This window comes from Strongylocentrotus purpuratus, unplaced genomic scaffold, assembly GCF_000002235.5.
Source record: "Strongylocentrotus purpuratus isolate Spur 01 unplaced genomic scaffold, Spur_5.0 spur5_scaffold_12, whole genome shotgun sequence".
Lineage (NCBI taxonomy): Eukaryota > Metazoa > Echinodermata > Echinoidea > Camarodonta > Strongylocentrotidae > Strongylocentrotus > Strongylocentrotus purpuratus.
The window spans coordinates 16,161,484-16,178,894 of record NW_022145597.1 but is presented as its reverse complement, the minus strand read 5'-3'; the positions used below and the strand labels follow the sequence as shown (position 1 = coordinate 16,178,894).

General features: G+C 38.2%; 1 protein-coding gene across 1 annotated transcript; it reads left to right on the top strand.

The window, feature by feature from the left end:
* The first annotated feature begins 2,623 nt into the window (after window positions 1-2,623).
* On the top strand, window positions 2,624-3,859 carry LOC590457 (beta-1 adrenergic receptor-like). The gene has a single exon (XM_790060.2). It carries the CDS (start codon window positions 2,624-2,626, stop codon window positions 3,857-3,859), a length of 1,236 nt encoding a protein of 411 aa, XP_795153.1.
* Window positions 3,860-17,411: the final 13,552 nt, after the last annotated feature.

The window sequence follows — 17,411 nt, the reverse complement described above, 5'->3', positions numbered from 1 at the left end:
AAATAACAAGGCTTTTTAAGATAATTACTTTCCCTTTAAATGTCAAGTTCCTCTGTTTCCAAGAATTTAAAAGCTGTTGTATTTTAATGAATCTTTCTTGAGACCAATTCATATTCACACCCAAAGATTTATTCTTACTAAAGTATATGCCCAAAAGAAACGATAATGATAAAAAATATATAAAAGAATGTGAGGGGCTGCAAGGGGCAGGATTGGGTAAGAATTCTACAATTCTCACCACAATGCATGCTTGTTGGTTGATTGACCGATCACGGTTTCTCTTTGAAAGTGGGATCACTTGAATTATGTTTTGATCTAAATATGGAACTAGTAATGTATAAGAGAACAACTTGGCCGCTTTTTATATTTCATGCTTCAAAATGCTTCATCATTTCCTACAGTAAGGTTTTGTTCTTGGCAACCTTTGAATGTTGTCTTTTTTATCGAGAAATTATCCAAAAATATACTATCTTCTAAAAAAAAATATATAATGATACAAAAATATATATGTAAAAGAATGTGAGGGGCTGCAAGGGGCAGGATTTGGTAAGAATTCTACAATTCTCACCATAGACTGCTTAAAGGAGCTAATCGACCTGTTCTAGGGAAAAACAGAAGAGAAATTGATCTAATTGTGCATGCAAAAATGTTGAAAAATCAATTGTGGGTGAAGGTTTCAGCCAGAATATTGTCGTTTCGTGTAATTAAAGAAGAATTCCGCAATTCCATACTTTTTATTGACCAAGAAGACTGATGTAAGTTTTATTACAAGGAACTGCACTTTCGCTTACTTGTGCACTGCATGCCTGGGATATAGGAAAGGATATATTGACGGGGACTGACTGAATCTGGAAGGGGCCTCTAGGTGTAGGGGCGTTTAAAAACTTTATAGCCCAATCATAAAAATACATATAGTACATGTATTTTTATGATTGGGCTATGATAATTTGGTTTTAAGGAATCATCCTCCCCCTACTAGCAATTTTACAGGGTGGTTCATGGCCCCTTTTTTGAAACCAAGGTGAATGTTCCCCCATTTAAGGTAATGACCTTAGGGGTTAGGGTATGTGTGTGTGGGGGGGGGTGTGCGTGTGTGTGCGTGTGTATGTTGTCTGGAAAGTTGATGCATTCAAATAGTACAAAATATCCTATTTCCCGCAAGCACACATTTTAATTATGGTCATTTAAAAAAAACTGCATTATTTAGCTGTCTACTCTACTCTTGTCATTGAGCTTGAAATTTGGAAAGAGAAATTAAAACTCGACTTTCTACTGAAAGTATCTAGGAAGTTCAACACAGCCAGTACATCTTTTAATATATTTGTATACATTGCATTCATAGAGATAACTCCTCTACCTCTCCGCACATTTTAAAGGTTAGATGTTCTAGATATCTGAACTCAAAGAATGATAAAGGCATGATAGACCTGTTTTTCCAGCCTTGCCTTACTTAAATAAATTCATGATCAAGAAAATTAGGAAATTAGGAAAGTAGAATATAAGCCCTTTAGGCCTACAGCTTTATTATTATTATCTTATTTGCGTCGTTTTTATACATTGCATTCATAGAGATAAATTCTCTAGCTCTCCGCACATTTTAAAGGCTACATGTTCTAGATATCTGAACTCTATACTCCTAACCTCCTTTCAAGTAAATCAGATTGTGTAAACAACTTTAATAGTGAAAAGGGAATTAACGTTACGTGGAGCGGATCTCAAAGAAATGAAGGAGCTTGAGTGTTTTTGCCTTCATTTTCCAGACCTGCCTAAAAGCGGAGGCTTGACAAGCTCGAGCACCCAATACAAATTCTCGCCTCATCTTACGTCAAACGACTTCGTTCATGTAAACAAGATAATCTGCCGAATGAAATTTAAGTAATCATTATTACGCTTTTGTATGTAAAGAATTATCCTGTTTAACGTCCTCAGCGGATTTTTCATATTTTTATAGCAGTCGAATCGACAAGTCGTTAGATTGAGAGCGCTCAAGACAGAGTCCGGTGTTTTGATGCGCATTCAGGGACGAATTATACTTGCATGATCCCTTTTGTTTGTCTTCGTCTTCGTCTTGCAAAGATGACCGTCAATAGATTCAAAGTTCCTATCGAGCTCACCATTCTTTGACATGTCAATTGACAAGATAATCAGGAGTAATTCCTAGAAGAGTATTTTAATGGTAGGGGGGGGGGGGAAACGTGGAGGATGTTGCATTAAAACCAAGAAAAAATGGTTTTTAAAAGGGGGGTTCGGGGATCTTGTATTGGTTATCTACATGTGCCTCTTTTTTAATCTGAAGCTAACAATTTGGCGAACTGGGGGGCTTGAATATAATTTTATATATATATATATATATATATATATGGTTTTGTGAGGGGGGAATTAAGAACCCAACCCAAGATAAAAGTGTAAAGTAACCCTTAGTTCCATCTAAAAAATTGTATAAATTTCTCTTCGTGATCCTAGCTTTCGCATTCACAGATTGAACTAGGCTCAGAACCGGGCAAGGCATTCGGTTAAGGTAACCTATGCTAACTGCATATTATACATTTCATAAAGTAACCAGTGATTTCTTGTTCGTCAAATTTTAAAACGAGTACTGAAAGTGCCACAATCCTTAATTACCATGAATGTGACGACGGAAAACATTAGTTTGGAGGCAACCAGCGCGGCTCCGACGGAAGAATCAGAATCCTTTCAACAGCAGTTCTTCTCTGTCGTCTTCATCATCATTGGCTTCGTCGGCGCGTTCGGCAACACTCTGGTCTGTGTCGTAATCGCGAGTACGCTGGTGTGGTCGAGAAGCGGCAACACCAATCTTCTCATCCTGCACCAAGCTTTCATCGACGACATAACGTCTGTCATTTTGATTCTCATGTACACCTTACCCTATCCCAATATCCCCAAGGAGGGTGGCTGGGGGGAGTTCGTCTGTCGGATGTGGGTGGCTGAAAGCCTCCTATGGATGCTCTTTGTCGTGTCAACCTACAATCTCTGTATGATGTCTCTTGAACGCTTCGTAGCTGTTTCGTACCCAGTGGTCTACTCCACCAGATTCAAGAGGCGTACATCCCTCTTGATGATTATCTTCTGCTGGACAATAGCCCCTCTTCTGCATTACTTCTACCCTATTGGTGATAGCTACAACGATGAAGGAGTCTGCAGGAAACGTGCTGGACACCATGTTGCGTTGGCGGCAGTTGGTATCACGATCTTCTTCTGGGAGTTCTTCATCCCATTCTTAATCATGGCCGTGGTATACGCGCGGATCGTCTATCTGCTTCGAAAGCAACAACGAAGAGTTCAAGGCTCCAATGCCAACACCAGCCACCAAGGACCTCACGATGGACAACCTTGGGTTCAACCTCAGCAACATTCTCACCTTCAGGTTTTGCCTGACGAAAGCGGAGCTCGATGCGAAGGTACGTCTACCGGCTTATCACAGGTGCAGGCCCGCCTCCAGGTAATTTCCCCGCAGCCGCTCATGCAGCAACAACCACATCATCAACAACAGAGACGTCAGGCTCCATCTGAGACAGTTCGCCGCAACGTCACAGTCACTTTCCTGGCTGTCTTCATCATGTACGGCGTTTGCTGGATGCCAAATCACCTGACCTTCCTGCAGCACGGTTTCGGGGGTCCTTTAGATTTTAATGGCACGTGGTTACACCTCACGCTCGCTCTCGCCTACCTGAACATGAGCATAAACCCTTTCATCTACGCCCTCAAGTACAAACTATTCCGAGAAGGATTCCGGAGACTCTTTTGCTGTAACGGTGCTGGTCAGTTAGGAAGGTGCAGCTTCGTAGGGCGTTCTACTTTGTCATCGGGGAATGTTCCTACAATATCAGGATCTGCTTAAATTTAGTGTCGTATCCAGATTTCGAGACAGACAAGGAATTTTCCTCCAAGGGAGGGGGGGGGGGGCGTAATGCACCATGCTGGTAGTCACGCGTGAGGTAGACATTTAGGTTTGATAGTTTGTATATACCTGACCACTAGGATCGAAGGCTCTCAATCCTCTCCAAGGGACTTGGTAATGTAGGGTTATGTAGTTATTTCTGTCAAATGAAATTGTTCAGTGTAAACGAAAAACAAACTTATACTCTGTGGATGTCTTTATTGTTCACGAATATCAATGTTTTTAGATATGCTTTGTTTTGTTAATGTATTTTTATTTCTTCATGTGAAATAAATGAAACTAAACCTTAAACTAAAAAGCTAAATACCTTTACGATATATTAGTTCTGGTAATGGTTTGATGTACATGTATCTGTACTAAGGACTTTACAGAGTGGAAATGCTTTCTATCAAAATGTTTAATTTACAAATTAATATCTAACAGAAGGATTCATGGTGTCTAAACAACCTTCATCATTTTCAATCAAATACATTTAAGAAATACGAGTTTTTATTAATGTTTTGTTTGTATCTAAAGTAAAGTCTATTAAATTATGTGCTATGTAAGAATTTAACAAGGGGATTGTTGGTGTCTAAATCATGAAACTTTTTCATTAAGTTCCGTCAAATGTATTATGAGTTCTGATAATGTTTCCTATGTATGTGCACCCAAGTATTACAAAAGAGGAAAGTAGTGCTTTCTTTTAATGTGCATGCTGTTCAGAAATGTAAGTGGAGGAATTAATGCAGTTTTAAACAAATCTCTATACGTTTTCATGAGTTCTGATGTTTGTTTTTAATGTAATCGTTAGTGGAGTATTGCGAGAGTCCAGTATGGGGGAATTTCTGTATTTTAAAACAAATCTCCAACTAGTATCTGTCAACTACATTTAAGGAAAGAGAGCCCTGACCGTGTAATGTTTCCGTATCTGGATATGGAGGTGGACATGCAAGAGGGGGAGATAATGTGAATTTTTTTTTTTCATTCGATGTTTCGTACAGATATTTCATGAAGGTTGCGTTTTCTAATAATTGTATGAATAGACTTTCATAGTCCAATTGGAAGGTCAAATCAAAAAATTATTTCATGACGATCGACAACAATTTCGAGAAATTACCGTTGATAATTTTCACGAGCGTAATACGTGAACAACACATTGAAATATTATCCGTAAAATACATTTATTCAAAATTGAATTTCAAGCGCCATAAAAGCCAAATCATCAACAACAAAAGCAAGAAGAACCAAATGCGCGTAAACTACAACGTCAGTGACATAATTACATAACTGATACATGACATAACTGATTTCTATGGGTAATACAATATGGCACTGTTTTGAAATTGTCCTCGAGGCCTTTTCGCGAAAATCTTTTCGATCGTTTTTTGACACGTCTCTATACAGATTGATGCAGTTGACTCTACATTAAATAGGTCATACAGTGCGGCTAAGAAAGAAAAAAAAAGAAACCTGAAAATAGTGAAACGGTTATTGTAAACAAACTATGAGATGTATAAAACACCAGTTTGGGATTTTAATCAAGTAGAAGTAATATGTATTACTTTCAAATCAAATGTTTATTACATTAAATGCGTATATGATTGTTATACGTGTGTTTTTATATGTTTATAGAAAGTCATCTTAACCTTACATGAGCCCAGAAAAGTTTTCTTCGTAAGGGTTTGTGCTACTTGTGCATGTATATTTGTGATTATTTTATTGGAGGCAACGACAACAGCTTTAATGGAAAGAACTTTCCTAGGTTAATGAATTGTCCATTTAAATGTTACATAAACATGAAAAGCACATTCGAACAGTTAGACCGGCATTCTAATAATGCAGTTAAAACAACCCTAGGTCTAAAATCACGTTTAACAAAAGAAATCTCAGACCTCGGACTAACTTCCTTTGTTTAACCTAATTTTGAACAAAAGCCTAAACCCAGCGACGGGTCTAGATTTTAGTTGAATACGGGCCTTAGAGATTATGTCATTGTGTATATATTGTGTATATATTGTCAAGAGAGCTGTATTAAGTATATATGAGATGATAAATACAATCACAAAAAAGACTCTTAATAATTATGTTTGACTTTGTGTCATAATTTGATTTTAAATTAGCATCGAATTGATGATAAACAGGTTGATAAAGACAATCGAGGAAAATGTGTGCTGTCAACATATGGAAGGTTAAACAGGGTCGCAAATACTTTCGAGAATCAGCTGAACAGCAATGTCAATATGATGTTGTATATCCCATATACATCCTGATTGAATTACGTCATACACCTTTGTAATGTTCGTGACGGACAATGCTTTATAGAAATAGCTGGACGTTGATTTCATGAAAGTCTTCGAGATTGTGTTTTAAGTAGTCTTGGTGAATCCTGACCTCGTTCATGAAGCACGTACTGTCCTGGGTTCTCCACGATTTTAAGAGCTACGGATCGCTGCTACTCTAAATGACGAAAGAGGAAAACAGTCCCATCAATCCCGCTACCAAGCTTGATCCTCGGCCTGGACTCCTCCTATATGGTACAAGATCAGAGATATTGGTGACTATGATGTCTGGTAAAGCCACTAACTCGTGGCAGTTCTCGGGGACGGCATTTGCAATTGCAGAGAAACCATGTACCAAGGATACCTTACTCGGTGTTGAGAACGTAGTAGTCGCTCTGATGGGCTTCAAACTCCTGCACCTAGGGTCGACAAAGGTAAGGTCGCAGCCTGTGGATAAGGAGAAGCTTCGGCATTGGAAAGATCCTCTGGAAGAGATACTCAGTGCAGGATGTTCTTTGATCTTTTGCAGCTCTCGATCGACAGATTGATCAAGCGGACTCGATTACATTTGAGGATAAGGGAAAAAAAGGCAACCCATTGGTTTATTTTGAGAAAATTAAATGATGATCCAGTGTGATGCAATACTTATGTTTATACAACAACATATTTTAAACCGAAATTCACTAATTCTTATTAAAAAAAATATAAAAAACCTTTATCCTTCCTTAACATTTTATGATTGAAATCGTATTATGACCCGGATTACAGTAAACACAATTTGTATAGCCCTTGATCTTCTCTATACACACGCGCGCATGCATACAAGCAAACAAACTAAATCAATAAAATGACCCCCAAAAAACTTAGACTAGACCCTAAAGGGAACGATATAGTCCATTTCGGTCTTGACATACGCTACATTCTACTTTCTCCAACGATGCAATAACTGTCTCTCATTGTCTGCATCACAAGGAATTGAGAGCTTAAAACAACATCAACAATCAACATATGTTTTTTACTGTGCATAAGGGAGAAGGTATATAATTTCATTTATTTTCGTAGGCTTTTAAAAATTTGTTTTTTGACATCAACATCAATAATCAACATATATTTTTTACTTTGCACAAGGGAGAAGGTATATAATTTCATTTATTTTCGTAGGCTTTTAAAAATTTGTTTTTTGACAGTAGCATTAAAGGTATTACAAAGTTTTGGGAAATTTTGAAAAATGGGTGGATAGTGATTCTTTACAATTTTGATATATTTGGATGCCCCTGTGGATGTATTAAAAACATCAGAAATTTTAGCCCCTAAAACACTTCTGCTTTCGAGAAAAATTGAATATAAAGATTTACCGGTGCTCCCGGTAAATTTTGATAAATTTCAAATAGCTTCTACGGCCGTATAATGGTAGCTGCGACCATGAAAATCTCAGAGTATGTAGTTGTGGTATATAATTTCCGAATGAGAATAGCTAATCGTTCGATTTTAGTCAATAAACATTGTTTTATAGCTTAATTAATATCTTGACCTTGAGAGGGAGCTATTCAACATAAAATGTTTATTACTTACAATTTCATAACTTTAGAGTCGATTTTGACCGCGACAACGATCACTGAATATTGCAGGATCGTATATGCTTCCAATATGTTCATTTGAACCAAATTCATGACCCCATACCAAAACTTTGTATTACCTTTAATATTGTTACCCCTTGCTGTTTCTCCGGACTGCATTCTAAGTAGCAATTGAATATCCACCGAAAGCACCTCCAGCATATAACAAAAGAGAGAATAAAATAGAGAAGTAGGACAGGTGGTGGAGGAGGAGGTGCGAGAGAGGAAAATGAGAGATAGAGGGAGACAAAGAGAGAGAGAGATAGAGACAGACAGACGGACAGAGAATAACGGCGAGACAGGGGGAGTGGAGAGAAAGATCTCTACGGGTATGGGCAGTAAGTGCAAAAAAAGAAGAAAAAGGGACAGATAAAGTTATGTAGGGAGATTGAAAGAGACGATCAAAAATGTAAGACATGAAAAGAGAGGGAGACAGGGAGGGAGAGAAAGAAAGTGAATAAGTAAGAGAGGAAATATATATATATATATATATATATATAGAGAGAGAGAGAGAGAGAGAGAGGGGAGGGGTGTCAATGTGAAAAAGGCCGATAATATCCCCAAATGACCCTCCCCCTCCCCATGCATGGAGCCACGCTATGCCATTTTATATTTCTCAAATGATCTTCCTATTCCATGACCATCAGAATAACAAAATTGATTCGGTGAAAGATCCATGGTGAAATACAGACAGCCGTAATTCATGTTTTTATTTCTTCTTCAGAAAAACGGCCTTGCGTGTAGAGTGCTAAAATGCTGCTATTGAAAATCAGACGAGAGCATTTATTTGAAATGCAATCTGTATCGCTCTTCCGCTCTTACAGAATGGTGATGTTTCGATTAAAAAGAATTGCTTTTAAAATGTCCGCGGTTTTCATTTCTTCGCAAGACCTGGGAATTCCCGTTCGTCTATTTTCTTGTTGTTATCATGATCACCAAATAACATGCCACATCCTTTTATGTCAATATTCCAAACCAATTCTTAGGTATAATTTGAAAGGCATGGCTTTTTTCACGAGTGTCACTTTTACATCATCTTTACGTTCTAACAACACTTTTTGATAACAAAGTAACATTCTTTCATATCATTTAATGAGTCCCATTGTTATCTGTTCATTGCATTACCATGCTCGCCTAATAACATGCCATATTCTTTTATTTAGTTGATATTTGGGTATAATAATTTGTGAGTGATGAATGGGCTTACTAACACTTTTAAAAACATGTACATTTTATTGTTGAAAAAAAGAATAAAAGCTTAGAATTTTCATTAGATAGGTGTCATATAATTATGACTACTATCTGTACAAAAATGCTGCCGGCTAAGCAAAATATCCATGTAATTCAAATAATCCAGTAATTCAAACAACACTTTTAAAGCTGTCTATCAAAAAGTGACCGAGCAGAAACGTGAGAAATTCAGACAACTCGAGCATTTAATGTTTCTGTTCGCTTGTCATATATGTGTTTGTTTTGTTTTTTCTTTTCGTTGCTCCACGGTTCATTATAGATTTCAGACATGACATTTCCCTCGTCTCACTGTATGGAAAAATGCGTCTGCAAGTTAAGTACTCATACATATTGATTCTGTTTAAAATAGTTATTCAATACAATTATGCCAAAAGCCATTTGGGATTGCGCATCTAGAGATATGACTGAATTTCATTTTCACTTCCTACCGACAGTGTCGATGAAAAGAAAGATGCAGCAATTTTGTCTTTGAAAAAATGTCTTGCTGAGGGAGAAATGGCTCAAAATTGATTTCAAGTTGTTATTTGTTCCACATTTTAGGAAAAAAATAGACATACATATATAATAGAATTATATATATATATATATATATATATATATATACGAGTCATGTAGTATATTATGAGCACGTCTCGGTGATTCTCAATTCATATGATAGATTAAGTAGAATGTGAGGAACCTATTGGAGAGCAGTGCCTGTTTATTTTGGATTTGAGCTCCTCAGTAGATGTCAGCTTTGTGTTTTTACTCTGTTTACATCCTTTAGAAGGCGTGTTCCCTGCTTGATTTTCTGCATATGTTGTGTTTTACCTGCACATTAATTCATCATAGCAGAAAGTGGACTCAGAAGATTCATCGAAAGTAAGGACAAATTTAATTTATGTACCACTCCCTTAGTTTACTTTATTAAACATTTAAAATCCAACCTTTTTGTTGCAATGAATGAATGAATACAATTATGTAAGTATTATGTTCGTCAACTCTTCCATGAATCCATTATACATGCATATATATATATATATATATATAATTAATAAAATAATTGAAATAGAAATCCTTGAAGTTCACTTCTTCACTTTGACCGGTTTCAATTCTTTTCTTCAAATAGGATTTGACGAAAAGAAATTGAAATCGTTAATTCTTGTGAGAAAGTGAACTCTCGATAATTTTAATTCAATTTTTTAATTTTTTTATAATGGTTACAGTGACGAAGGATTATCTCAATTTAATTATTTGTTATTTGTAATCATAATTGTATTTCCATTGTTGATTTTTACAATTCACAAGTATACCTTTTTGATGTGCTGATACGAAGTCTTTTTTTTTTACCATTTATGGCATCATCACAGACTATTATATCCAACAATTATATCAGTGTACTAGAACAATAATGGTTATATTGATTGCATAACCGTTTGCATTACCATATTCTCTACAGAATTCAACCATTTTATGAACTATTTAGCATGTAATTTCTATTTTTCTACATATGTGATTTTAAGCAGAATCGAAAGAGGATTGGATTATGATAAAATATTTTGGGTGAAAAACCATTATTACCCGCTGTACTACTAGATTTTTTTTATTTAAAAAAAAAATGCAAAAAGAAATAGAAACGTCCTAACTAATTGCCTATTGATTAATCTAACAGACAAACCACACAACACAATGTATCACGTTTTAGAAGTCTGTTTCCTCCTCTTCGCAATACCTCTGTTTCCGGACAAGAGAATGGGAAGTGCTGACATAATCGAGCTTATGAATTTCACCACAGGTGAGAACAAAAAACGATAGTGAAGGCACCTGTGTGAGTGTGGGTGGGTTTGTGTGTGTGTGTGTGTGTGCGTGTGTGTGTGTGTATGTATGTGGAGGGGGTGCGTTGTGTGTAAGCCATGTGTAGGAAAAGAATCGTACTCAATCTATTTGGGAGCGAAAATCCGTTTTTTGCAAATCTCTTCGCCTATGAGCTCGCTTAAACTTCTATTCAGAAATTCACTTTCTGTAATACATTTTACTGTTCAAGTTTATGATCATTGAATGAGTCTCTTTTCACTCTTTATTTCATTCATTCATTCATGTTGTATTGGTCCAATGAACAATTAAACATGGAAACTTTATTTTGCTCACCTTAAAGGTACTATGTCCCTTTTGCAGCCAACCTCAAATTCTGTAGAACTTTGCAGGAATTATGAATATGTCATGTATGTCCTATCTGTGAAATTTAAACGTTAGCAGTGTCCTAGTATTCAAATTATGCAAGGAAACCCGTTTACTTGCTAGACTTCACTGTCAGACACTATTGAGTGACTGGCTGGCTTTTTTTCTTCTTTGGTAATAACATACATAAATCTGAGCTGTAAAGGGTACATGAGCATTTGTCTACATCAATAACCCACTTTTGTGATGGCCAAAATTAAACTGATTGAATCTTTGCGCAGCATAAAACGTATGACCTTTCGGTACAATGGTCTGAAAATCAAAACCATTACTTATTGGTTCTATAGCTCCTAAGTCGATTTGACAACTAATAGTCGTTATTTTCCCACTTGAAGACATTTTTAAGCCCCACCTTTTTTAGGGAAGTTCTAAATTAGTATTATCTTTCAATTGCCGTTGGAATTTAACCTTTTCAATTTTTGGCCTGCAAATGGGACTAGTACATTTAAGACATAGGCTTAAGTGGTTTACATTGGATGTGCCTTACAGGAGCACAAACCAATCGATGATTTGATAAAATCAAACGTGACGTACATGAGATAAATATTTTGTTTACGTCTTGATTCCTTTTTTTTAATTAAATTTTTCTTTTTAAAAATAATTTTACAAGCAAAACGGCACTCTTTCATTAAACACTTTACTTTCAATATCCTCTGTATAAGAATTATCCATACGAGGATTACCATAGGACGTGTTAAAAAAATTACGGGAGAACTTGTAACAAGTTGTTTCATATTGACAGTATTAATTCCGAAGTGTAGGGTAACACAGGGATCCGTTTTAGGACCAAATCATTTTTGTGATATATATATATATAAATGATACACCGATCTCTTCATCTTATTTCAAATTTCGTTTGTTTGCCGACGATTCAAGCTTGTTTTAATGAAATATATCAGCTCCTGCTCATGGCCCTGGGAAGCGGGGGTGCTGGGGGTGCTGCAGCACCCCTGGAATTTTTCCAGGGGGGGCATAGCACCCCCTGCAAAAAAAATCTGGTATGATATATTTAATGTATATCACTATATGAGTCGTTGCGAATTTTTTGGGACCAAAATATATATATATATGTCCTCTTACCCCCCCCCCCCGGTGACAAAATCGTTCCCAGGGCCCTGCTCCTGCTCTGTGGAAACTGTGGAAACAACTTGTTGCATGTTCTCCCGTAAATCATGTACCCTTTACAGCTCATTTTATTTATGTTATTACCAAAGAAGAAAAAAGCCAGTCAGTCACTTAATAGTTTCTGACAGTGAAGTCTAGCAAGTAAACGGGTTTCCTTGCATAATTTGAATATTAGGACACTGCTCACATTTAAATTTCACAGATAGGACCTACATGACATATTTATAATTTTTGCATAGTTCTACAGAATTTGATGTTGGCTGCAAAAGGGACATAGTATCTTTAACCATTTTGTATTATATTTTGTCTTGATACATATAAGAAAGCCCTGAAAAATTACATCTTCTTGCAGTAGTAATTCTGCTTCAGGTAACCAATTTTATAAAGTTAATTATACATAAACAAGAATATCTCAATTGTTATCCGCTATAAAAAAATGACGTTATTAGTTTCATTACTATTATTATCATTATTGTCATTATTTTTATTGTTGTTGTTATTGTTCTTATGCAGAAGTTGTTGAATGCAGTAAAAAAGGGCAACTACAATTCTTGGATCCATCCTGCCCCAGTCGTTATTTTCCTTTCTGTTGTGACAACTGGAATGGAGGAGTGTGTAAGTGCGATCAAAAGTGCGCCCTTTACGATGAATGTTGCCCCAGCACTGAGGAGACGTTCGCAGCCAGGGAATCGGATGAGGACTCTGGTGTCATACATGACATCAAGGCATGGGAGGATGAATATATCCAATATATGACGTGCACTACCGTTCGGGGAACACTATATAACCTAAAAGGAGGTAAATACAAAACTATCTATACGTCATACCACCTCATTTCAAAGTGCCCCGCTCATGTCTCACCGGATAGTGTATTTCGCAACCACTGTGAGAGTCCGGCGGTATCTGAGGACATTTTCACAATTCCCGTTGCTGTCCGGGACATAGGCCATTTCAAGAACATATACTGCGCACTTTGTCAAGGGGTCTCCTTAACTAGAGTCGAGCCATGGCATTGGCGATGTGATGGCATGGGAACTTCAACGCAGTTTTCATCAACGCAGTTTTCATCATCGCAGTTTTCATCATCGCAGTTTTCATCATCGCAGTTTTCATCATCGCAGTTTTCATCATCACAGTTTTCATCATGGTCAAGTAGTTACGACGTAACGTCTGGGCCTTGCAAAACTAAACCTGTATTGGAACCACCATCTAATTTACTTGATGATATGGTACCTCGGCCTTGTTTTCGGGTCGATGTGAAGACCTGTCATGGGGACTATCACAACAGTAGGTCTACTCAGATGACGTGTCCATCCTACATTGCTCCCGTAAAACATAACGGTACCATATACCAGAATCTGCACTGCGCACAATGTAGTGGAATTGACGTGTGCAGGGACTACCTTCAATTGTGCGCTTCAATACCATTAAAAAAGTTTCATATTCCTCGTGCAGTAGGAACACCATTCTTTGAATACTTCATCTTTGCAAGCGATGATCAGGTGCAGGCTTCGATGTCTTGTGGACAAAACGAAGCCTTTGACCCCATCACGAGCAAATGCCAAGTATTGTTTTGGTTCTCCGGATCGAAAAACAACACAACAACTGAAAAATGTGAACGTGTCCTGGTAGATGAGAACGGAAGGGTTTTTCTGTCATTCTTCTATGGTCAAACGGACTCTAAGAAATCAATGAACTTGTCGTCATTCGACGTGATGAATATGACATCACTTGACGCAGAATACCTTGCTGCCGCAGTGAACAATCTTATCATCGCCTCATTCCTAGACCTGATAGTATTCTCTGTAATGTCATCACCGCCAAAAATGTCCTGTATCCCCACAAAGGGTCAGGTAGAGGAGAAAGACGTTTGTTACCAAACCGCTCCTGATCTGTTATGTCAATTGTATTTTGATGTGGAAATGAATTTCACTGCCCTGTCCCTATCCAGTATGGAGTTAGATCAGGGTATCAATACGTTGATCAACTACACATCCTGTTTATACACGCCTTCATTCGGAAACCTGTCTCTGGTAGAACTGTTGATTGATGTTCCTGCAGGATGGAACTGTGAGTCCCGTAGTTCCTGGACATTTCCGGATTACAACAAAACATCTCTGAGACCATTCAGAGTTAACATCACTAGGAAGACAGGGCAATATGTTATAAGTGTTTCAAACGTAGATGATATATGTCCGGACAATGCGACACTCATGTGTGACAAATATATAAATATACAAGCAAGCGAGTTTGAATTAGTGTCACACCACTCCAAAGAATCCTTGAGAATCCTGAAGGGCGATACTGTCCTCACACCTGATCAGTTCCAAATACAGCCGGACGGCTCTGCTGTGTATTGCCTAAAAGAATATGTATTGGCTGAACTCAACCTCGATGCTCTGGGTATCATGTCCACTGTAGGAACAGTTCTATCCATGCTATCTGTTTTAATCGTAATAACTACATTTTCACTCTTCCCAACCCTTCGCAATCTGGCTGGCAATTTAATTCTTTCTCTCTCCATTGCTCTTCTGATAACATTTGCATTACTATACGTGGGTGCTTTGAATATACAAAATACGATCCTTTGCAAGGCAGTGGCAGCTATCACGCACTACTTCTTGTTGTCACTTTTCTTCTGGATGAACGCACTGGCCATCGATCTGAACCGGACCTTTGGTTCTCGCGTCAAGTTACATATTCGGGCCAAATCTAATAAATTATACGCCTGGTACGCCCTCTACGCCTGCGGATCCCCAGCGTTGATAGTAGGTACTTGCCTGGCACTCGACTTGTGTGGCTGTACTAATCTTCACCTCATCTATGACAATGATGATTTATGCTGGCTATCTAGAGGAGATGCAAGCCTTTTCGGCTTCGGCGTACCCCTTGCTTCGCTCCTGTTCCTGAATGCAATCTTGTTCATTGACACCATGCTGGGGATAAGACTTACCAAACAAGCGGCCGACAGAGCATTGAGAGATAGACCAGCTCTAGTAAAAGCTAAAGAGGAACTGTCACTCTATGTCAAGGTAGGAAAGTGATACCGCTGTTTTGATAATATTTTTTTAATACTAATGTTGTAAAACCTAATTCAGCTCTCGAGACCAAGTTATTTGGTTGGTATTTGTGCAAAAAAGTCATTCGTTCAAAACTACCTTGTTTACACATAGTTCCGTCACTGAACGTTGCTTGTGATTAGTCAGCAGTCATTTCAGGGAGACTTAACAAAAAAGTTCCTTCCCACTTACAATGTCTGGGGGAGTGTACTTTTCGGAGCTCCATGAATTAACCTATGACCGCGTTCGACTTGTCTCAACTACATATCACTTAATACCCTCCGATTCTACCTTAACAGTTGTCTGGTGTCTTGGGGTTCACGTGGATCTTGGCTTTCGTCAGCCTATACATCCCGGAGATCTGGTACGCCTTCACCGTCGTCAATTCGCTGCAGGGGGTCTTTGTTCTTCTGGCTTTCGGCTGCAACAGACGTGTTGTCGCCCTGTGGAAGGAAAAATTGGGTATCCGACGGGATGACGTCATATCCAGCGACGAAGACACAAACAGCACTAGCAGGGGTAACAGGGGCGGATCCCGCGTTTTGTAAAAAAAATGGGAGGAGGGGCTTAATCCGAAAAATATCTGACAAGCTAAAAGAAACCAAATTATTATTTGGAGATTTTTTTTTTTAATTGTTTGTTTACACTTTCAGAAACAGATGTATTTTTGTTCTGTCAAAAACTAAAGAATGGGAGGGGGTACCTAAGGTAAAGCAATTAGGTTTTTATAGTGTACCAGTCACTAACCCCGCAATAGCCAGTATGCACAAATTATATTTAGGTTTTTAGGGTCGGACATGCCTGACTGGTAATATCTCACATGGGCCCCGTCTTATAAAGGGTTGATATCAATCGCAACTATGTGCACATAATGCCTAGGTCACATTTGCTCTACGCCCCCGAAATCGAGAGGAACTTGCGGCAGCTGCAGAGAATCCGCGGTGACCTCAGGGTCACCCTAGGGCTTATCCCTATCTTTGCCGGCCGTACGTGTCGCCGCGATATTACAACGCGGAGTAATAACTGTTTTCATTTCTAGGTTCGCCCTAGTGATTAGACACGCTGTAGCCATGCCGTAGAGCGGTTCTACGGCGACCGTACGTCAGATGAAATGTAGCCTTGCGTTTTATATACTCCAGGGGTGAAGCGGTAGCATCAGTCTAGCCGCACGGTCACCGTTGGTCCCCCTTCGGCCGCCTTGCGCGTACATTGCGGCTACCTTGCATCTTCGCCTTAGTCGACCTAAGGCGACCGTGCGTCATCACTTCTAAGGAGGTACGGCAGTCGCAATTTTTCTGTCTCCACAATTTCAAAATACGCCTTGCGGCTACCCTAACATATGTGACAGTTACCGTGTGTGACCGTGGGAATACTGCGGCGGCCCTATAATTGCTATCGGACGTAGATATTTTAGATTGCGCGGCCGCGGCGGCAAATGTGACCTAGGCATAAGAGAAAGGAGAACTTTTCTAGGTTAATGAACTGTCTATTTAAATGTTACATACATGTAAAGTACCTTCGAACAGTTGGACCTCAAACTAACTTCATTTGTTAAACCTAATTTTTAACAAAAGCCTAAGCTCAAGCGACAGGTTTAGATTTTAGTAGTTCACGGGCCTTAGAGTTTATGTTATTGAAAATATTGTGTAAAGATTGTCAAAAGAGCTGCATAAAATACATGTGAGATGATAAATACAATCTCAAAAGACGACTCTTAATAATTATGTTTGACTTTGTGTCATAATTTGATTTTAAATTAGGATCGAATTGATGATAAACAGGTTTATAAAGATAATCGAGGAAAATGTGTGCTGTCAACATATAGAAGGTTAAACAGGGTCGCAAATACTTTCGAGAATCAGCTGAACAGCAGTGTCAATATGATGTTGTATTCCATATAAATCCTGATTGGATTACGTCAGACGCCTTTGTGATGTTCGTGATGGACAAGGCTTTATAGAAATCG